Source organism: Alternaria atra (genome assembly GCF_907166805.1).
Source record: "Alternaria atra isolate CS162 genome assembly, contig: 35, whole genome shotgun sequence".
Classification (NCBI taxonomy): Eukaryota; Fungi; Ascomycota; class Dothideomycetes; order Pleosporales; family Pleosporaceae; genus Alternaria; species Alternaria atra.
The window spans coordinates 1280047-1295275 of record NW_025091334.1 but is presented as its reverse complement, the minus strand read 5'-3'; the positions used below and the strand labels follow the sequence as shown (position 1 = coordinate 1295275).

The window sequence follows — 15229 nt, the reverse complement described above, 5'->3', positions numbered from 1 at the left end:
AGTGGATTATGTGTCATGATCTATGTACACGGGAAGACGAGTTAGTAGATACGACATCGATGTGGTTTGGTAGTCCTGGAAATGGCATTGCATTGTAAGGCGTTTTGGTTCATACCTTATCCTCTACATCCTTCACATTTTTTTAATCCTTTGCTCTCGCACCTGTTCTCCTACCCTCTTGTGCCTATGGTCAAGCCAATCACTTCCAACCCGCCTCCGTCTTCATCTTGAGCAAACCGACGGCCAACCCATTGAACTCTGTGAGCAGAGCCTCCACCTCTGGCTTCTTCACGAGCTCTGTCATATGTGCCGCAATAGTTGCCGACACAATATCTCGCAGACCCTGGTCGGAATCGGGAGTAGTGGAGAAAGCGTGGTGAGCCGCCACGGCGAAGACGGGCTCGTTCCAGAAGCGTTGGCAAGCTCTCTTGAACTTCTCAGCCAATAAATCCTTGAGGCCCATCACGTCGTACTTGTCGGTAATCTCGTATAGCTTGGCATGTACCAAGAGCTGCTCAGATGAGCCGGATATAGCGAGGGCCAGAGCTTCAATATGGCAATCCTTACACCTGTAATTATTGCAATCATATCCGCAATCGGAGCCGCAGTAGTGATGAGCGCATACAGATGGGTTATTGCAACAACCGTAGTTGCCGTCGGAGCAAGTATGGGGAAACGATGCAGATGGTGTTGCAACCTTCTTATTCTTCCCGTCAGAGCTCTTTTTCCTCTTTCCTCCAGTTAGGATAGCGGTAGCGGCACTGGCAGCATCGGATACACTATCATCGGGAAGTGCAGGGTCGTATTCGCCTTCGTAGATGTAATTTATCATGAGTTTTATGATAGCTGGGTCGTCGTCTGGGAGATCGATGATGCCTTCTTTAGTCTCCTACATCAAAATCAGTAGGGTTGTAGAGCGATAAGCTCAATTGACGCACCTTGCCTCCGAACTTGACAGCACGCGAAAAGAAGTCTGCTCGAGAGCATACGACATTCTTGTGGAGCTTATGCGAGTCGGAACCGCAGGTCACGGTGAGATCGGAGAATGCACCAGAGATGAGTAGACTAGAGAGTGTAAGCGTGTTATTTATTTAGCATTTGGCAATATGCGTACTTCTTGAGCGCGAGACACAACTGCTTGCGTGCAGCTCCCGCCATGTTGAATGATGTATGTAGATACTGCAACTGTAGGTTTGAGATGAGGTTGAAGACACAAGACTTGGAAGGCACGGTGTTCATGTATTCGAGGTCTCGTGATTGCGTGGTGAAGCTGAAGGCAGACCCAGAATTAAAATGAGGGACAAACACAACGAAATCTTTAAATGATATAGCTAATATTCATGAGCATGGAGCAAGCTCACACGCCCACGATATAAAGAGAAAGAAGACGGCACGAGAGACCTTCATGACTGAAGCACCACGTAGCTTACCTACAGTCACAAACCATCAGGTATGGGATCGACCTACTCAAAACACTCTCACTGCGGTTATAAAGAACATGAACATCAGAAAGACATTTAAAAGTCTTGTATAAAATTCTCAATATCATTCCATGTCTGTCGTAACGTCTAAACCTGCTGAATAAACCTCTAACTAATAATTATTAATCTATAACCTCGACTCAACCGCCAGCGTCCCTTGCGACTGTTGCCCCTGAGCCTTTCCTTGTCCCTTCTCCCGTATCGCGTCCTCAAAGATCTGCATAAACCTCCAAACATCATTGAAAGTGTTGTACATCGGTACGGGCGCTACACGAATGATGCCGGGTTTCCTCTTATCGCAGACAACGCCGTTCTCTACTAACGCTGCGCTTGCATCATCGAAGACGTCTTCCGGTAGCAAAACACTTAGTTGAGCGCCACGGAAACGAGGATCCGTTGGTGTGATGATTTGGAAGGGGAAAGCGCCGTCCTTGATGTTGCGTGCGGCGATTTGAGAGAGCAGGTGCTCGGCGTATGCTGTCAGAAGCAGGGATCGTGATCGTAGGTCGGCCATGGAAGTCTTCTCAAAGACACTGAGCGATCCGGCTAAGCATGTGAGGTCGACGATTGATGGATTTGAGCATTGGAAACCTTGCGCGCCAGGTGTGGGGACGAACCTGTTGTCCATGAGGAAGCGTGATGACTTGTCGTGGCCATACCAGCCCTTTAGTCCCTTGTAGTGGTCGTTGTTGCCATGCTTCTCATGTATGAAAGCACCTGCAATGGAACCGGCGCCGGCATTCATGTACTTGTATGTGCACCAGCATGCAAAGTCGACATCCCAGTCGTGTAGCTTCAGCTCGGCGTTGCCGGCAGCGTGTGCTAGATCCCACCCGATAGTGATGTTGTGCTTCCGTGCATGTGCGGTGATGGTTGGAATATCGAGTAGTTGGCCGCTGTAGTACTGAATGCCGGGTAGCATAATCAGCGCCAGCTCATCGACGTTCTCGTCAATGAGTCTCAGAATGTTCTTTGTCGTCATGATGTATCCGTCATCTGGTTCAACCAACAGCATTGACTTTTTTGGATCAAGACCATGCCATTCTATTTGCGATTCGATCGCATACCAGTCACTAGGGAAAGGTCGCCACTCGCACATGATCTTGTGCTTCTTCTCCGTCGGCTTGTAAAATGCTGCCATCATCAGGTGCAAGTTGATGGTCAGTGTGTTCATAGCAACGATTTCTGAAGGTGATGCGCCAACGATATCAGCCATCTTCTTTGAGCATCCAGAAGCCATGTCTTGGTAGGGCGTGAGCGGCGAGTCCTCAAGGGCGGTAAAGTGGCCACCAACAGCAATGGATCCCCATGTCTTTAGGTATGCGTTCAAGTGTTCGCCAACCGCTTTTGGTTGCAAACCTAAAGAGTTGCCGCAGAAGTAGATGGCTTCATCGTCGGGAGTTGATGCTGGGTTGGCGGTTTGTGCGTCATCAGTCAAGGTTTTCCGCTTGAGTTGCGCTTTGCTTGGAACAACGAATTCCGGTCGAAATGTCTTAGGAATGTGTGCACTTTGGTCAAGGGAATGCGCAAAGTCGGACGACTCGGCATTTGTTGGCCATTGTGGCTTTTGGCCCTGGCGTAGTTGTTTGATCGCGGCGGCGGCGTCCATGGTGATGTATTGTTAGTGAGAGTGTCTCTTGGGAAATGCCAACAAAATTGCAATGTAATGTACGAATCCAAGACCATAACTGAGTAGACGGCGTCAGACTATATATGTACCGCGATCTATCAACTACGCCTCGAAGCAAGAGCCTTGATTGAGGCTTGCAGCAAACTAAGCTCGCACCTTCTCAATTGGGATTTCGGACAGTGTTCCGACAATGCATCCGTCGTTCCGGGTTCCGACAGCCATCCGAACGTGACCTTGGTTGCGCGTGGACCTTTCTCTTCAGCGCAATAAAGCGGGAGTTCGCCGCTGCTAGGAAGGACGTATCCTTCCGATATTATTTGTGCAACATTACTGTCGCTACCCTTTCCACAATGAGCCCCCACAGGATCCCCGTTCTCCCTTCACCCGCCGCACTCCCTTATTATGGCATCTCAAAGAATGGCTTCTTACCTGCAGAATCACCATTAACTCACTTACCACATACCTACTATCAACCTTGGGAAAACATTATTAAGCAAATCCCGAAACTCATCGATACACAGCAGATACGGCAATGGGTTGATGAGTTGCCGGTTCTAGACACATCGCAACTCTCTAGTGAGGCGGAATGGCAGAGAGCTCATTCAATACTGGCTGTCATAGCTCAAGGTTACATATGGACTGGTCCCGAGCCATCCGAGGTACGTCAGCATCAACTCACAGTGCTGTAAAGATCTGAAGCTCTAACAAGAATGCAGCGACTACCTCCAGCGATTACTGTGCCGTTTCTGCAGACTGCCGAATATCTTGAGGTGCATCCGGTGGCCACATATGCGGCTCTGAATCTGTGGAACTGGACACCACTCAGCGAAGAAGCCGACTTGACACAGCCAGAGAACATGGTGGCACTACACACAGCGACCGGTAGTGATGATGAGTCGTGGTTCTTCATCATATCGAATGCCATGGAGGCAAGGGCAGGCCCGTTGATCGAGGCCATGCTTGGTGCAATCGAAGCGGTCGAGACCGATGACGTCAGAACAATTGTACACGCTCTGCGATATTTTCGACAAGGAATGCAAAGCATTGGCCGCCTTTTGGAACGTATGGACGAGCGGTGCGACCCGCAAATGTTCTATCATACTATCCGACCCTTTCTGGCGGGAAGTATGAACATGGCCACTGCCGGTCTACCCAACGGTGTCTTTTACGACGAGGGCAATGGAAAAGGCACATGGCGCGCGTATCGGGGCGGATCCAACGGCCAGTCTTCATTGCTGCAGTTTTTCGACGCCGTCCTCTCCGTCGACCATTCTCGAAGCGGCGGATTCCATGCAGAGATGCGTGGTTACATGCCCGGGCCCCACGCCCGCTTCCTTGACGATGTCCAGGCGATCGCAAACATCCGAAGCTACGTGAACAGTCATGGAGACAACGCTGAGCTTCTGACAGCATTCAACGAAGCAATTGCGGCACTCAGTGGATTCCGCGACAAGCACATCGCTCTGGTGACTAGGTACATCATCATACCGAGCCGGATGGGGAAGCCGAAGACTGGGCCTAAGAGAAGAGACATCGCTTCTGCCTCAACGGAGTTGGCTACGGAAAAGCCGAAGACGCAAGAATTGGTTGGAACAGGAGGTACCAAGTTGATACCATTCCTACGCACTTCAAGAGACGAGACCAGCGAAACAAAAGTCGTACATTGAAGCGTGTTGAAAGATGCCTAGAAGAAAAGAACCATTCGTGGCCCCGAGGCATCCATTTAGAGCCTACGGAAAAAAGTCGCTACCCATCTGTTGGTCATGTATAGGGAACAGCGGTATGTCAGCTACAGATACACCATCAAGGTTGTGAGTGCCTGGCTGTAGAAAATCCTGGAGACCCTGATCATTCTCACTCGGCCATGGCAGAGCGAAGAAGTCGGCATCGTATATAGTCCAATCGAGTGGCCCTGAGGAAGGGACGTTACGCTGGATAGAGTCTCGGGAGACCAGAGACCCAGGACCGAGCTGTGTCTCGCATTCATCTCTCTGGGCGTGCAGAATAGTAGACTCAGAAGCCAATAAACCAAACAGTTCAGATGACGCTTGTTTCCGTTTCCGTCGCAAGTGTAACTCCCTCTTCTTGGCATGCGCGGTGGTGATCTTGAGTAGCGATTGAGCGACCTGCGAATATTGTCGGGCGTGAGGGTCCACTTGACCAAAGTGATCCATGCAGATAATCGCATCCTTGCAGCTGTCTACTAACATGAGTCCCGAGTCACCAAGAACACCAACCGCAAGAACAAGTGTAGCTGTGAAAAGCCAAGAACTGATACTTGTTAGCTCCAGCTAATTCGGGACGATCATGTGGCTTACACTATCAGCGGCATCCTGCGAGGCAATTGGTTTGTGCGAATGACAGCCAGTAGAGTATCCACTAGTGTCGAAGCTGCATCGAGTGCAGCGTCTGCGTACTTGCGCTTCTCTTGGTGATCAGACTGTGTGCCCCCGCTCTTCAGTGGAGCGCCCATGTACTCATACAACTCGTAGATAAGGAATGGACGTGTGAGTAGCATTATGCCATAGTAGTAGGAGCACAATGTGGAGCAAGCGCCCACCAGTGCTTCGCGAGAATGACTTCTAGCTGTGAGATTGGATAGTTTGTACAGCCATTTGGATGCCCAGTTCTTCAGCTGTCGCGAGACATAATCGGCGATACGTAAAGATATACGTTTGCGAGAATACACCTCGACGACAACGCGCTCAATTATCATGAAGATCTGGACGCTTGCATCCAGTACACTGACCTTGTCGGCTTCCATATCCTCCTCAAAGGCATTGTACTTGACGGTGCAGTCAACATCGGAAGTGGATGGAGGTCGACCCAAAGCATTGCTGAATCGTGAAGCGGAGTAATTAGCGTAGATCTCAAAGCAGGGCTGCTAGCACCTCGCGGGATATTCAACACCTTGGGGCGAGGATTACGAAACAGTGTGCATACCTATACTAGGTCAGTAGACTATCTTGGGACAGAACATAGTCGCCTCTCACCTTATTAGTTGGTCAATGACACGAATGCTCTTCCAGATACGATCCCGCACCAGCTTGATGGTCTTGCCAAAAGAAGCGTTTACTTCAGTTCGATGTATACCGATTGCATATGCGGCACGCGCAGCCAAAGCTAAAGTACGTTAGCCCGCATGCCGGCTTTTTGCTTTCTTGTTTGCATACAGAAATACAAATACGCTCCATTCGGCTGAGATGCTCGAAGCATGAAAATTGCTACGAGCGCGAAGCCCTGAACAGTAGAAACGTTCATGCTATTGCACATATGCTTCAGAAGCAGATCCCGAGCGGTTTTGAACCAGGCTTCCGCCTTCTCCTCGGATTTTTCTTGTGCACCAATTGCTAGAACAAGATAAAAGACTGCAGCGGCGGCGTCGTCTTCTGAGCTTGAAGTTCTGCTATCTACCCAGGCTTTCAATTCAGGAGCGAGATCCTCTTTTTCAAACAGCTGAACAAGGCCACTACTTGCAGCAATGTATTCTTCGACTAGCGCGTCAACTTGCTGCACGTCAATAATAGGACAAAAATGTTCATCTGTGGTTTCGGGGCGTGCGATCTCGATGATGGGATCGCGGGTGGCTTGGACAGTGGCTCTTGGATCCACCTCGGATGTGATAAGGTGCCTGACTGTCTGCAGAAAAGAGAGCGGAGCGCAATCGCCAATGAAGATGGATTTCCCCTGGGCGTCACGAAGGATGCGACCTTCAAGGGGCACGACTGTGTCTCCTTGTTGATCGTCTCTACTTAGTGTTGGGGAGAGTGATGTCCCCACGTCGGCAACTTCACAGTCGTTCCTTTGACGCAGGGCATCATCCTGCTCATCGCCATCGCGGTCATTCGGTGTATGGCCTGTAGAACGAGCGTGAGGACGGTGGATATCGTCGGAACGAACACCGTGGGTAGGAGTGTGGCCGGCAGAACGCGTGCGAGGGCGTACATGAGGACCACTGAACGTGCAAGTAGATGCACGATCCTTTCGCGTGCAATAGGTACATGGTTGTTCGCCGTCGCATTTGACCTTTCTCTTCTTGCAAAGGTCGCAGGCCGCAGCAACGCGCTCAAGTCGACGCCGTTTCCCTGGACGCGTCGCTAACTGATCCAATGGTGTGGACATATCGAGGATCAATGTAGTGTCGGTTGAGTACGGATGGATAAGAACCAAAGCGTGCTGCAGCACTCAGTAACGGGACGCGTCTCACCGTTTGACGGAACATCCGTCTCTCGTCGATGGAGACGTTCCGACGAGGCTGTCGGACGGATAAAAAACTCGGCTGGTAGTGGGCTTGGCATGCCTCTGGGCCGAGGTACGAACGTCATCGCGCGCACTCTTTCCGAGTATGTGGCTGGCAGCATCATCATCACTAGACGCGTCCATCACCCACTATAGAATCTATGAATAACACGACTAGCTTGCGCAAACGCAAGATAGCTGTGACTGTACAAGCTACAACATGCGAACGACGTATGCGAAAAATAGATTTTGCGTATAGCTACGAGGCTTTACGGGTATACTCCTCACCGTCGGCCACATCAATTGATGTTTTACAACTCACTACAAGCCTCTTGCCTCAAGCGCACTCTCCTCTTTTCCAACGCCCATGGTCCATACCAGCGCACCCAGCAATTCTCCCTCCACAACACCGTTTATTCTCCCAAAGCCTCTGGCCTCAAATCCCAACCTTGCCAACGCATTTTTACTCGCCTCGTTATCCGGTCTACAAAAGGCGCAAAACTCTGTCTGTCCTTTCTCTTCTTTGAAGTACTTCAGCAGAGCCGTTGCAGCTTCAGTAGCGTAGCCGTTTCCAAAATATCGAGATAGTAAACCGAAGCCGACATCTGGGATTGTTGGTGCTGAAGGGGCGGACGGGAAGCGCGCGTGTTGCATTGATACGACGCCTATTGGCACTAGTTGTCTTTGCGAGAAAGGCACTTCGATGCTTCCAGGTGTTGAAGAGTCGGAGGTTAAGGTCGGCTTTAGCGAGATTAGGTAGCGACCATAGCCCGTCTTCTCCATTTTATCAACACAGTCAGTGATGAACTTCCTCCCAGCATCGCGAGGCGGCACGCTCATTGCCTTCTGCACATCGGCTGCAGGCCTTTCTTTAGCGATGCCTGGACTAAGCATCAGATCGTACATGAAATCGCAATGAGCATCGTTGGTAGGGATAAGGTGGGATATGAACAGGCGCGGTGTCGCGAGATGGAAGTCGTGGTCAAGCATTTTGAACGAGGCTGAGAAAGCTTAATTGACGGCCAATCTGAGCTTCATGTATTTCGCCCTTAACATACTGGGTGGTTGCTGCCTAAAGATTTGACAGATGACTCATGTCGCTCGGGTTTAGCCTACGGGTTACGTCCGAAAGTACGAGGCCAGGTCCATCAGTGCCTTCGCTTGATTTCCTGATTGAGGATGGGCGTCGGCATCGCGCCATTAGGTTGCACCTAACATCAGGATGTAAAGATGAAGGACCCATACGACCGGGGGTCTTCACATTGAGTCGAGTGCCTGGCACGATCTTGCGACCCGGGGAACCATGACAGCGGTAATGGTTCAAACAAGTGCCGGCCTTGAGAAATTCTCGGGAGCCAAAGTCTTTTTACCCCACGCGCGAATACATTTTTCGGAAACAAATGCTTAAGTGTAGTGAAGGTAAGAAGATACTCATTCAGATGGAACTAGCGCAACACATACAGGGGTAAGACTTAACAAAGACTTCGCGTACATGACGATGACGATGAGTGCGAAAGTTTTAATTATTTTGTTACTCTTGTGTAGGTACAACTGTATAGAATCAACTGCCACCCGCACAAAACGTTTGGGACTTTGATCAACCTATGGTGCCGTCTGTGTTGCGGTCGCTGCTGCCCGCCAGTAGGCATGGCCTTGCATGGCTGGTGTGGTCGTCGCAGGCACATCATCGTGACACTTACCGAACCAGCCCTTCGAGGTACAAGAAGTTGTTGGCTCAATCGACGTAGTAGTAGTTATAGTAGCTGTAGTTTTGTCTTTGCAACCAAACCATCCGGGCTTCAGAAGTCAGCGATGAATGCGCATTCATGAAATTTGTGAACTCACAGTTTGACAGGTACTTGTACTTGTACTGGTTGGTGAGCTTGATGTGCTGGAGGATGTGGTCGATACCATCGTGGTAGTCTCGTCACGGCATCCCCACCACCCAGGCGTCTTACACGTCTCAGTCCGCGTCCTTGATGATGTAGTACTTGTTGCAGTTGTTGAGCTAGTCGTCGGTGTGGTGTGCGTGCCGTTCTCAAACTTCCATAGATAGCAGTCGACGCACCCAACGTCCTCTTCTTGACATGTTGCTGCCTCATTGTACTTCATGTACACATTATCAATAGCGTACCTTAGGCTATGGGTTTGTGTGTTTTGTCTCCATCCCCAATCCTTCACCACATCATATGCACATCTCTTTCCGGTATGGCAGAGGGTCTCGAAGGCGTACCCGCCAATAGAGCAAAAGCTTGTTGCGCCATTGCAGGTTCCCATGTATACCGGGTCAGCGGTATGTCCGAAGTGAAAGCCGCCTGTATTCTTCCTGAGTGGAGCGACGTCACCAGCAGCTGGTAGACCCAAACGTTTAGCTGCCAAGGCTTGCGGGTAGGCTTCGAACGTTACCGAAGGAATACCGTGCTGCAAGCCGATCAAAGATGCCAGGACGCCTCCCAAACTATGTCCTGTCGTCATAATGTTTGCATTCGGATAGAGCTTGAGAACTTCTTGATACAGCTCGACAGTTGCAGCATAGTACCTGTTCGGCTTCCGTAACTCGTCTTTGACGCATTGCTCGTCACAAGTGTAGGTACCAGTCTGACAGTCGCACACTTTTCGCCAAAGATATGTGCCACCTTGACCACAACAGCAAGAGCCGTACAAGTTGTCATTTTCTTTGTCGTGCACAGAGGTTCCATCGCCCTCGAACATGGCTACAGTCGTTCCCTTCACCGCCAGGATAATGGTAGAGTTCATGTCATCGCTGAACACATGACCTCGGATGCCACTGTCATCCCAACCGAAAGGAACTGATGAGTTGTAACGTCCATCGACGTCCATCCATCCAGAGTCATCACGGCCGACCTTGTAAGCATCCTCGGACATGTTCGCGAAGCTGATTACCGTGTTCTTATCCGTAACATCCGGACCCGGTACATCTTCGGCGATCCACATGGGCGACATGGGGATCTGTGCATCGTAGCCATGCAACGCAGGTCTTTCTATCTTGACCGGTGCTGTCTTGATGATAAAGGGCCCGATGTGGGAATCGACGCCAGCAACCGCAAATCGCTCTGGAGTCACATCCAACCTTCGTGCTCGTGGTCCAGGTTGGCCAGCACCATGATCCAAAAGATGTCGCAAGGTGAAGCCGCTTGGTCTCGATGTTGTCTTAGCTGATGCTTCCGCTAAAATGGTTGGTTCACGGAGTTTGCCATAGATAGTGTAAGTCCAGAAGATGCAGGCGAGTAACGCGACCTGCGCGAGGATGCCGAAGGCGAATGTAGTGTTGGAGGGCCGGCTCCGATGATTAAGAGTCGATTTGTTTGATGGCATGATGTGTGGACATTGTAGGAGAGGCGACAAGGCGAGAGATGGGACTGTTATGATAAGCGCGTCGATGGCTGAGTCGCCGCCTCACGCACGGCCCTGGCTGTGGCCGAATACGGCTAGAAGCTTATGCTACGTCACGCGCCTCCATCCACGCGCACCTCTCATCCGACACCAATTGAGCCTCACGAATCGCGAACCAAGTCACCAGGCAATGATGCAACATTCCCCCGACGCGTGGTATGCATATTCATTCAGCACCTATCATAGATCAAACCCTAGGGAAGCATAACTCATACAGCCGCAATGGCACCTTTCGGATACGATCAATGTGCGGCAGTACATCAGCACGGTGCAGCTATCGGTATCATATCAGCCAAGCTCATCATATTGTGCGTTGAGCAGCACAAAGCAATGACACTGGCCTATTAGAATGACTTGTACTAGTAATGCAAATATGTCGAATTACAGCGCAAGCATTCAGCTCATCCAGGTGCAAGGCGTTGAGCCCAGTCATTTATGTTGAAACATCATCTAAGACGTTGAAGCCTCGTCACTAACACCACTGAGCAACTATCTCTCATGACTCTTTTCGATGTTCTTCTTTATCTCTTTGATGGCCGCCGGCCCCGCATTCGACAAGCTGATCGCTGCAGCCATCGCACCACAGGCCACGGTGATGACATGACTTGTCTTACAACCATCCAAGTATCCATTCAACACCTTTTCGAGCTCGTTGCCCGAGAATAAAGTGCGGATTTGCGTCGCGCCGGCATCTAATACCACTTTCGCATCGACTTGTGGCAAGTTGTGGGCAAGACTCGATAGCAGTCCGTTTGTGAACGCTGCTTCACTTGATGCGACGAACAAAACCGTACCGCAGTTCTCCATAAAGAGCGACATGGATGTTGCAGCGCCCAGATCGTCAGCGGAAACCAGAGCTTGATTCGCAATCATCGGGATCTGAAGAGCGAGGCCAACACCCATGGCTGTCAAGAGTTCGAAGCCAACCCAGTCTTTGATTGGTGTGTTCGCATCCAGGGAGTGTATTTTCGTGTTGCCGACTACGGCGAAGACAGCGCCAATAAAAAAGAAGGGCTTGTAGTGACGCCAGAAGGTGAGCAGTCCGTTCGATACCATGGTGAAGACCGCGACGCCCAAAACAAGCGGGATGAGCCGCACACCACTCTGCGAAGCCGTGTTGTTATTGACAGATTGAAACTGGATTGGTAATGTATACATGAGTGGGAAGAAGGCGCCGGCAAGGAAGAAAGCATAGAGCAAGTTGGCTAAAACTAGCCTGTTCTTGAACAAGTGAACTTGTACCATGGAGCGGCTACCCATAGCGTATTCGTTGATCGTGAAGCAGACGAAGAGACCTGCGAAGCCCACAAAGCTGCCAACAACACGTGTACTAGTCCAAGGCATAATGCCGATCCAGTGCATGGCCAGAATGAAGCAGGAGAAACATCCAGAGAGCAGGATTGCGCCATTGAGGTCCAAATTCAAGAATTTCTCGCGAAGTCGTACGTCTTTGGGCTTTCCAGGATTCGTAAAGCAAAGGAACATCGTGAGCGCTGCAGCGAAACCGATTGGCAGACTGATCCTGTATAGAGTGAGTGCTCTGGTGTAGATACTATGAAGTCTCCCTGGCCTCGACTACTTACCAAAAACAATACCTCCATCCAGGACCATCTGTCAAAGCACCACCCATCAACGGTCCTACGACGCTTGCAAATCCAAACGTCACACCCAACACACCCATATATGCCGATCTATACTCTGGCCCAGCTGTCATCGCGATGATGATAAACGCTCCCGTCATCACTCCGCCACCACCCATACCAGCCACAATCCTTCCAAAGATCAAGACCTCGCTCGATGGTGCTGTTGCGCATATAACATTACCAACTTCGAACACTGCAATTGCACACATGAAAGTGATTTTGAGGTTGAAGTACTGGTAAGCTTTACCCCACGCGGACTGGAACGCAGTGTTGGTGATTGAGTATGACGAGCCATACCAGGCTATGTTACTGATACTGCCGAATTGCGTTGTGATACTCGGAATTGCGGTAGCGATGATTGTCGAATCTAAAGCTGCGAGGAAGATAGAAAGGACAAGACCGACGGTTATCAAGACCAAGCGGACACCACGAGGGTATTGGGGAAGCGATGCAGTGTTCTCTGGTGTGCTTACAACCTTTGGCGCTTCTGCAGTCCCAGGGCTGGTGAGCTCCATTGGTTCTTTGTTCATCACGTCGTGTTTTGAAAATGCTTTGTGGGAAACTTTGGAGACTGGAGACGGAGTCAAGACTGTTGGAGTTGTGCCAGTCTGTGGATGTCTGTAGGATCTAGTCTCAGCGCTAGCACATTGATCAGGCTAAGTGCCGGCATAAAGGCTTTCCTCGGCAGAGGCTTACTCCGATTTTCGACTCCGAGTCGCTGCTGCCTTCGTGCCTAGAAGCATAAGAGTGGTAGGGTGATGAACAGAGGAATTGAAGCTGGGGACATGTCAAGAATGAAGTTGCTGCGAATATCACCTAGCAATTAGAGTAGATGCTAGCTTATATTGATTTAGAGGGGAATCAGAGGTGCCAGCCACAAATATAACCTTCAACACAATAACTCGATGCATTAGAGATGTCACCCTATAAACAGTGTGGGAGTTTACGTCGCTATGTCACGCGTTTCCAAAGTAATGATGCTGCGAAAGCACACCTAAAGACAAATCACCACAGCGGATATGCTTATAATTGTATGGCTGACCGCGCCAACGAGCGAGGGAAGACAGCATGTGGTTTGCCAGGCTTTGCAAGTCTCGATCGCGTGTATTCCGCAAATAATCCGAGTAAGTGGACATGACTACTGGTAATACAGCCGTGTAGTTTTGGAGGTATCGTTGGTAACTAGTTCCGATAACGATGCCCATGGACGACATAAAAGCTCATTGGCGATATCCGCGAGGCCTGAGTGCCTTTGAGATATTATCGCAATATGTGTGCGTCGCCTGCAGGCCCTCGTTCCATCGTTTGTGCGCACGCTCAGCGCCTGCTCTAGATATAGTTCATCGCTGAAGAGTGACCACAAACGAATTGCCACAGGGCATTTCGGATCGTGGTGTTGGTAAGTGCTGAAGGTGTCGTGAGGTTTGGTGGGGAAGTTCAGGCTATCGGCCTGGAGCGCGTCATTGCAGCAGCAGGGCGTTTCGCGTCCGACCTTCTCGCCCGTCAATTCCGAATTGGCCCCCTCACACCTTGACACCTTGACGCCGCTTATGCCTCCGAATCCTCAGCGTACGCGCCAAATTGATAACAAACATTATGGCTATAACGCCGAATATAGCGACGATGCATGCCAGCGGAGCCAGGATGGAAAAGATGGAGAAGACATATGACGCCATGCCGAAGGAATAGTCGTTTGCAAGAGGTTCTGTCGCAAGCCCAACCTGCATCGCGGAGAGCACGATGGTAGTGTATGCGAACAGTGTGATGAGACTGTTGATGTTGTCACGCATGAAGGCTCCGTACGTCGTGCAGCCGCTGAGGTACCCGCGAAACTCGCCCATGGTCAAGCGATATATCCAATTCAGCCGCCCGAGGCGCAATTCCCCGTAGTTGAAGCGTTGGTTAACGCCCGGAAGTCCTTCCAGCAAATCTACAGATGATGTAGTTGATGCACCAATTGTGTGCGCCTGTACAGAGGCGCAGACGACCTCATCAACGAGCGCCAGCCACCCAGACCAAGTAACCTCTTTGGGGATGAGGCCGTGGTAGATGGCCAGATTATAGTCGACTTCTCTTTCGATGAGCGCAATATACGACAATAGAAAGCCCAGTGCCGTCTCGTACAGGTGTCGGCGTGGGCAAATCTCCATGATCCAGAAGTCTGGGCAAAGGAGGAAGCGAGGCAGCGGTTTGAGAAGGATCGACGATGAAGATGTTGATGACCAAACAAGATGCAGGTCCATCTGCTCCGTCACCACAATCTCTCGTTTCTTCACTACTTGGTAATGAAGAGGTCGTGGTGCGCTTGGTAAACCCACGAGCCAGAGCCATTCATGAACCTCGTTTAGTCGGCGGACGTTCAGCTCGATATCTAGAAATGCACCGATGTTGTTGCCGATGGGCTCGATCTTGTAGTTTCTTCGGTACGTTGCTGGCAACAATGGGACTCTCGACTTTGAGCCACCATCCGGGCTTTCAGTCTGTAAAGGCGCCGTCTGGAAAGGCACTGGGTACTTCATCGTCTGCTGTACGATATCAGTGTGCTGACAGAGGCTCGTGAGGCTGTTACTGACCTCGCAGCAGTCAATCATCATGGAAACTACATCCGAGTTATGGAGAACGACTGCGATTGCGATGGCGGGATGAAGACTTGAGCTCGTCGCCTAGGCGGGTCCGCGAGCCTTGACCCCGGTTCCGCCCCATCGCCAACAGCCCCAAGCGCTCGATATTCGGCAACCAATACAGTGGTACCCAAGGACTGGGCGCCACCGCTGACACATGTTCCACGTCTTCCTGTTTTCGGTAATTTGGCCCCCAATATC

The 15229-nt window shown here is 50.7% G+C and overlaps 8 protein-coding genes across 8 annotated transcripts; 1 reads left to right on the top strand and 7 right to left on the bottom strand.

Moving 5' to 3' along the window:
* Positions 1-199: 199 nt before the first annotated feature.
* Positions 200-1158, bottom strand: ALTATR162_LOCUS11338 (uncharacterized protein; the record flags this gene model as incomplete). The annotated part of the gene is made up of 3 exons (XM_043318980.1): positions 200-889; positions 939-1065; positions 1115-1158. 3 exons carry the CDS (start codon positions 1156-1158, stop codon positions 200-202), a joined length of 861 nt encoding a protein of 286 aa, XP_043174915.1.
* A 450-nt stretch (positions 1159-1608) lies between these two features.
* Positions 1609-3090, bottom strand: ALTATR162_LOCUS11337 (uncharacterized protein; the record flags this gene model as incomplete). Its single annotated transcript, XM_043318979.1, has 1 exon — positions 1609-3090. One exon carries the CDS (start codon positions 3088-3090, stop codon positions 1609-1611), a length of 1482 nt encoding a protein of 493 aa, XP_043174914.1.
* A 371-nt stretch (positions 3091-3461) lies between these two features.
* Positions 3462-4778, top strand: ALTATR162_LOCUS11336 (uncharacterized protein; the record flags this gene model as incomplete). The annotated part of the gene is made up of 2 exons (XM_043318978.1): positions 3462-3770; positions 3828-4778. The coding sequence occupies 2 exons, from the start codon at positions 3462-3464 to the stop codon at positions 4776-4778; spliced, it is 1260 nt and encodes a 419-aa protein (XP_043174913.1).
* Positions 4779-4841: 63 nt separating this feature from the next.
* On the bottom strand, positions 4842-7233 carry ALTATR162_LOCUS11335 (uncharacterized protein; the record flags this gene model as incomplete). The annotated part of the gene is made up of 4 exons (XM_043318977.1): positions 4842-5382; positions 5430-5948; positions 6105-6234; positions 6285-7233. 4 exons carry the CDS (start codon positions 7231-7233, stop codon positions 4842-4844), a joined length of 2139 nt encoding a protein of 712 aa, XP_043174912.1.
* A 438-nt stretch (positions 7234-7671) lies between these two features.
* ALTATR162_LOCUS11334 (uncharacterized protein) lies at positions 7672-8340 on the bottom strand (the record flags this gene model as incomplete). Its single annotated transcript, XM_043318976.1, has 1 exon — positions 7672-8340. One exon carries the CDS (start codon positions 8338-8340, stop codon positions 7672-7674), a length of 669 nt encoding a protein of 222 aa, XP_043174911.1.
* A 612-nt stretch (positions 8341-8952) lies between these two features.
* Positions 8953-10686, bottom strand: ALTATR162_LOCUS11333 (uncharacterized protein; the record flags this gene model as incomplete). Its single annotated transcript, XM_043318975.1, has 2 exons — positions 8953-9147; positions 9196-10686. 2 exons carry the CDS (start codon positions 10684-10686, stop codon positions 8953-8955), a joined length of 1686 nt encoding a protein of 561 aa, XP_043174910.1.
* Positions 10687-11253: 567 nt separating this feature from the next.
* ALTATR162_LOCUS11332 (uncharacterized protein) lies at positions 11254-12937 on the bottom strand (the record flags this gene model as incomplete). The annotated part of the gene is made up of 2 exons (XM_043318974.1): positions 11254-12286; positions 12348-12937. 2 exons carry the CDS (start codon positions 12935-12937, stop codon positions 11254-11256), a joined length of 1623 nt encoding a protein of 540 aa, XP_043174909.1.
* Positions 12938-13930: 993 nt separating this feature from the next.
* On the bottom strand, positions 13931-14998 carry ALTATR162_LOCUS11331 (uncharacterized protein; the record flags this gene model as incomplete). Its single annotated transcript, XM_043318973.1, has 2 exons — positions 13931-14932; positions 14981-14998. The coding sequence occupies 2 exons, from the start codon at positions 14996-14998 to the stop codon at positions 13931-13933; spliced, it is 1020 nt and encodes a 339-aa protein (XP_043174908.1).
* Positions 14999-15229: the final 231 nt, after the last annotated feature.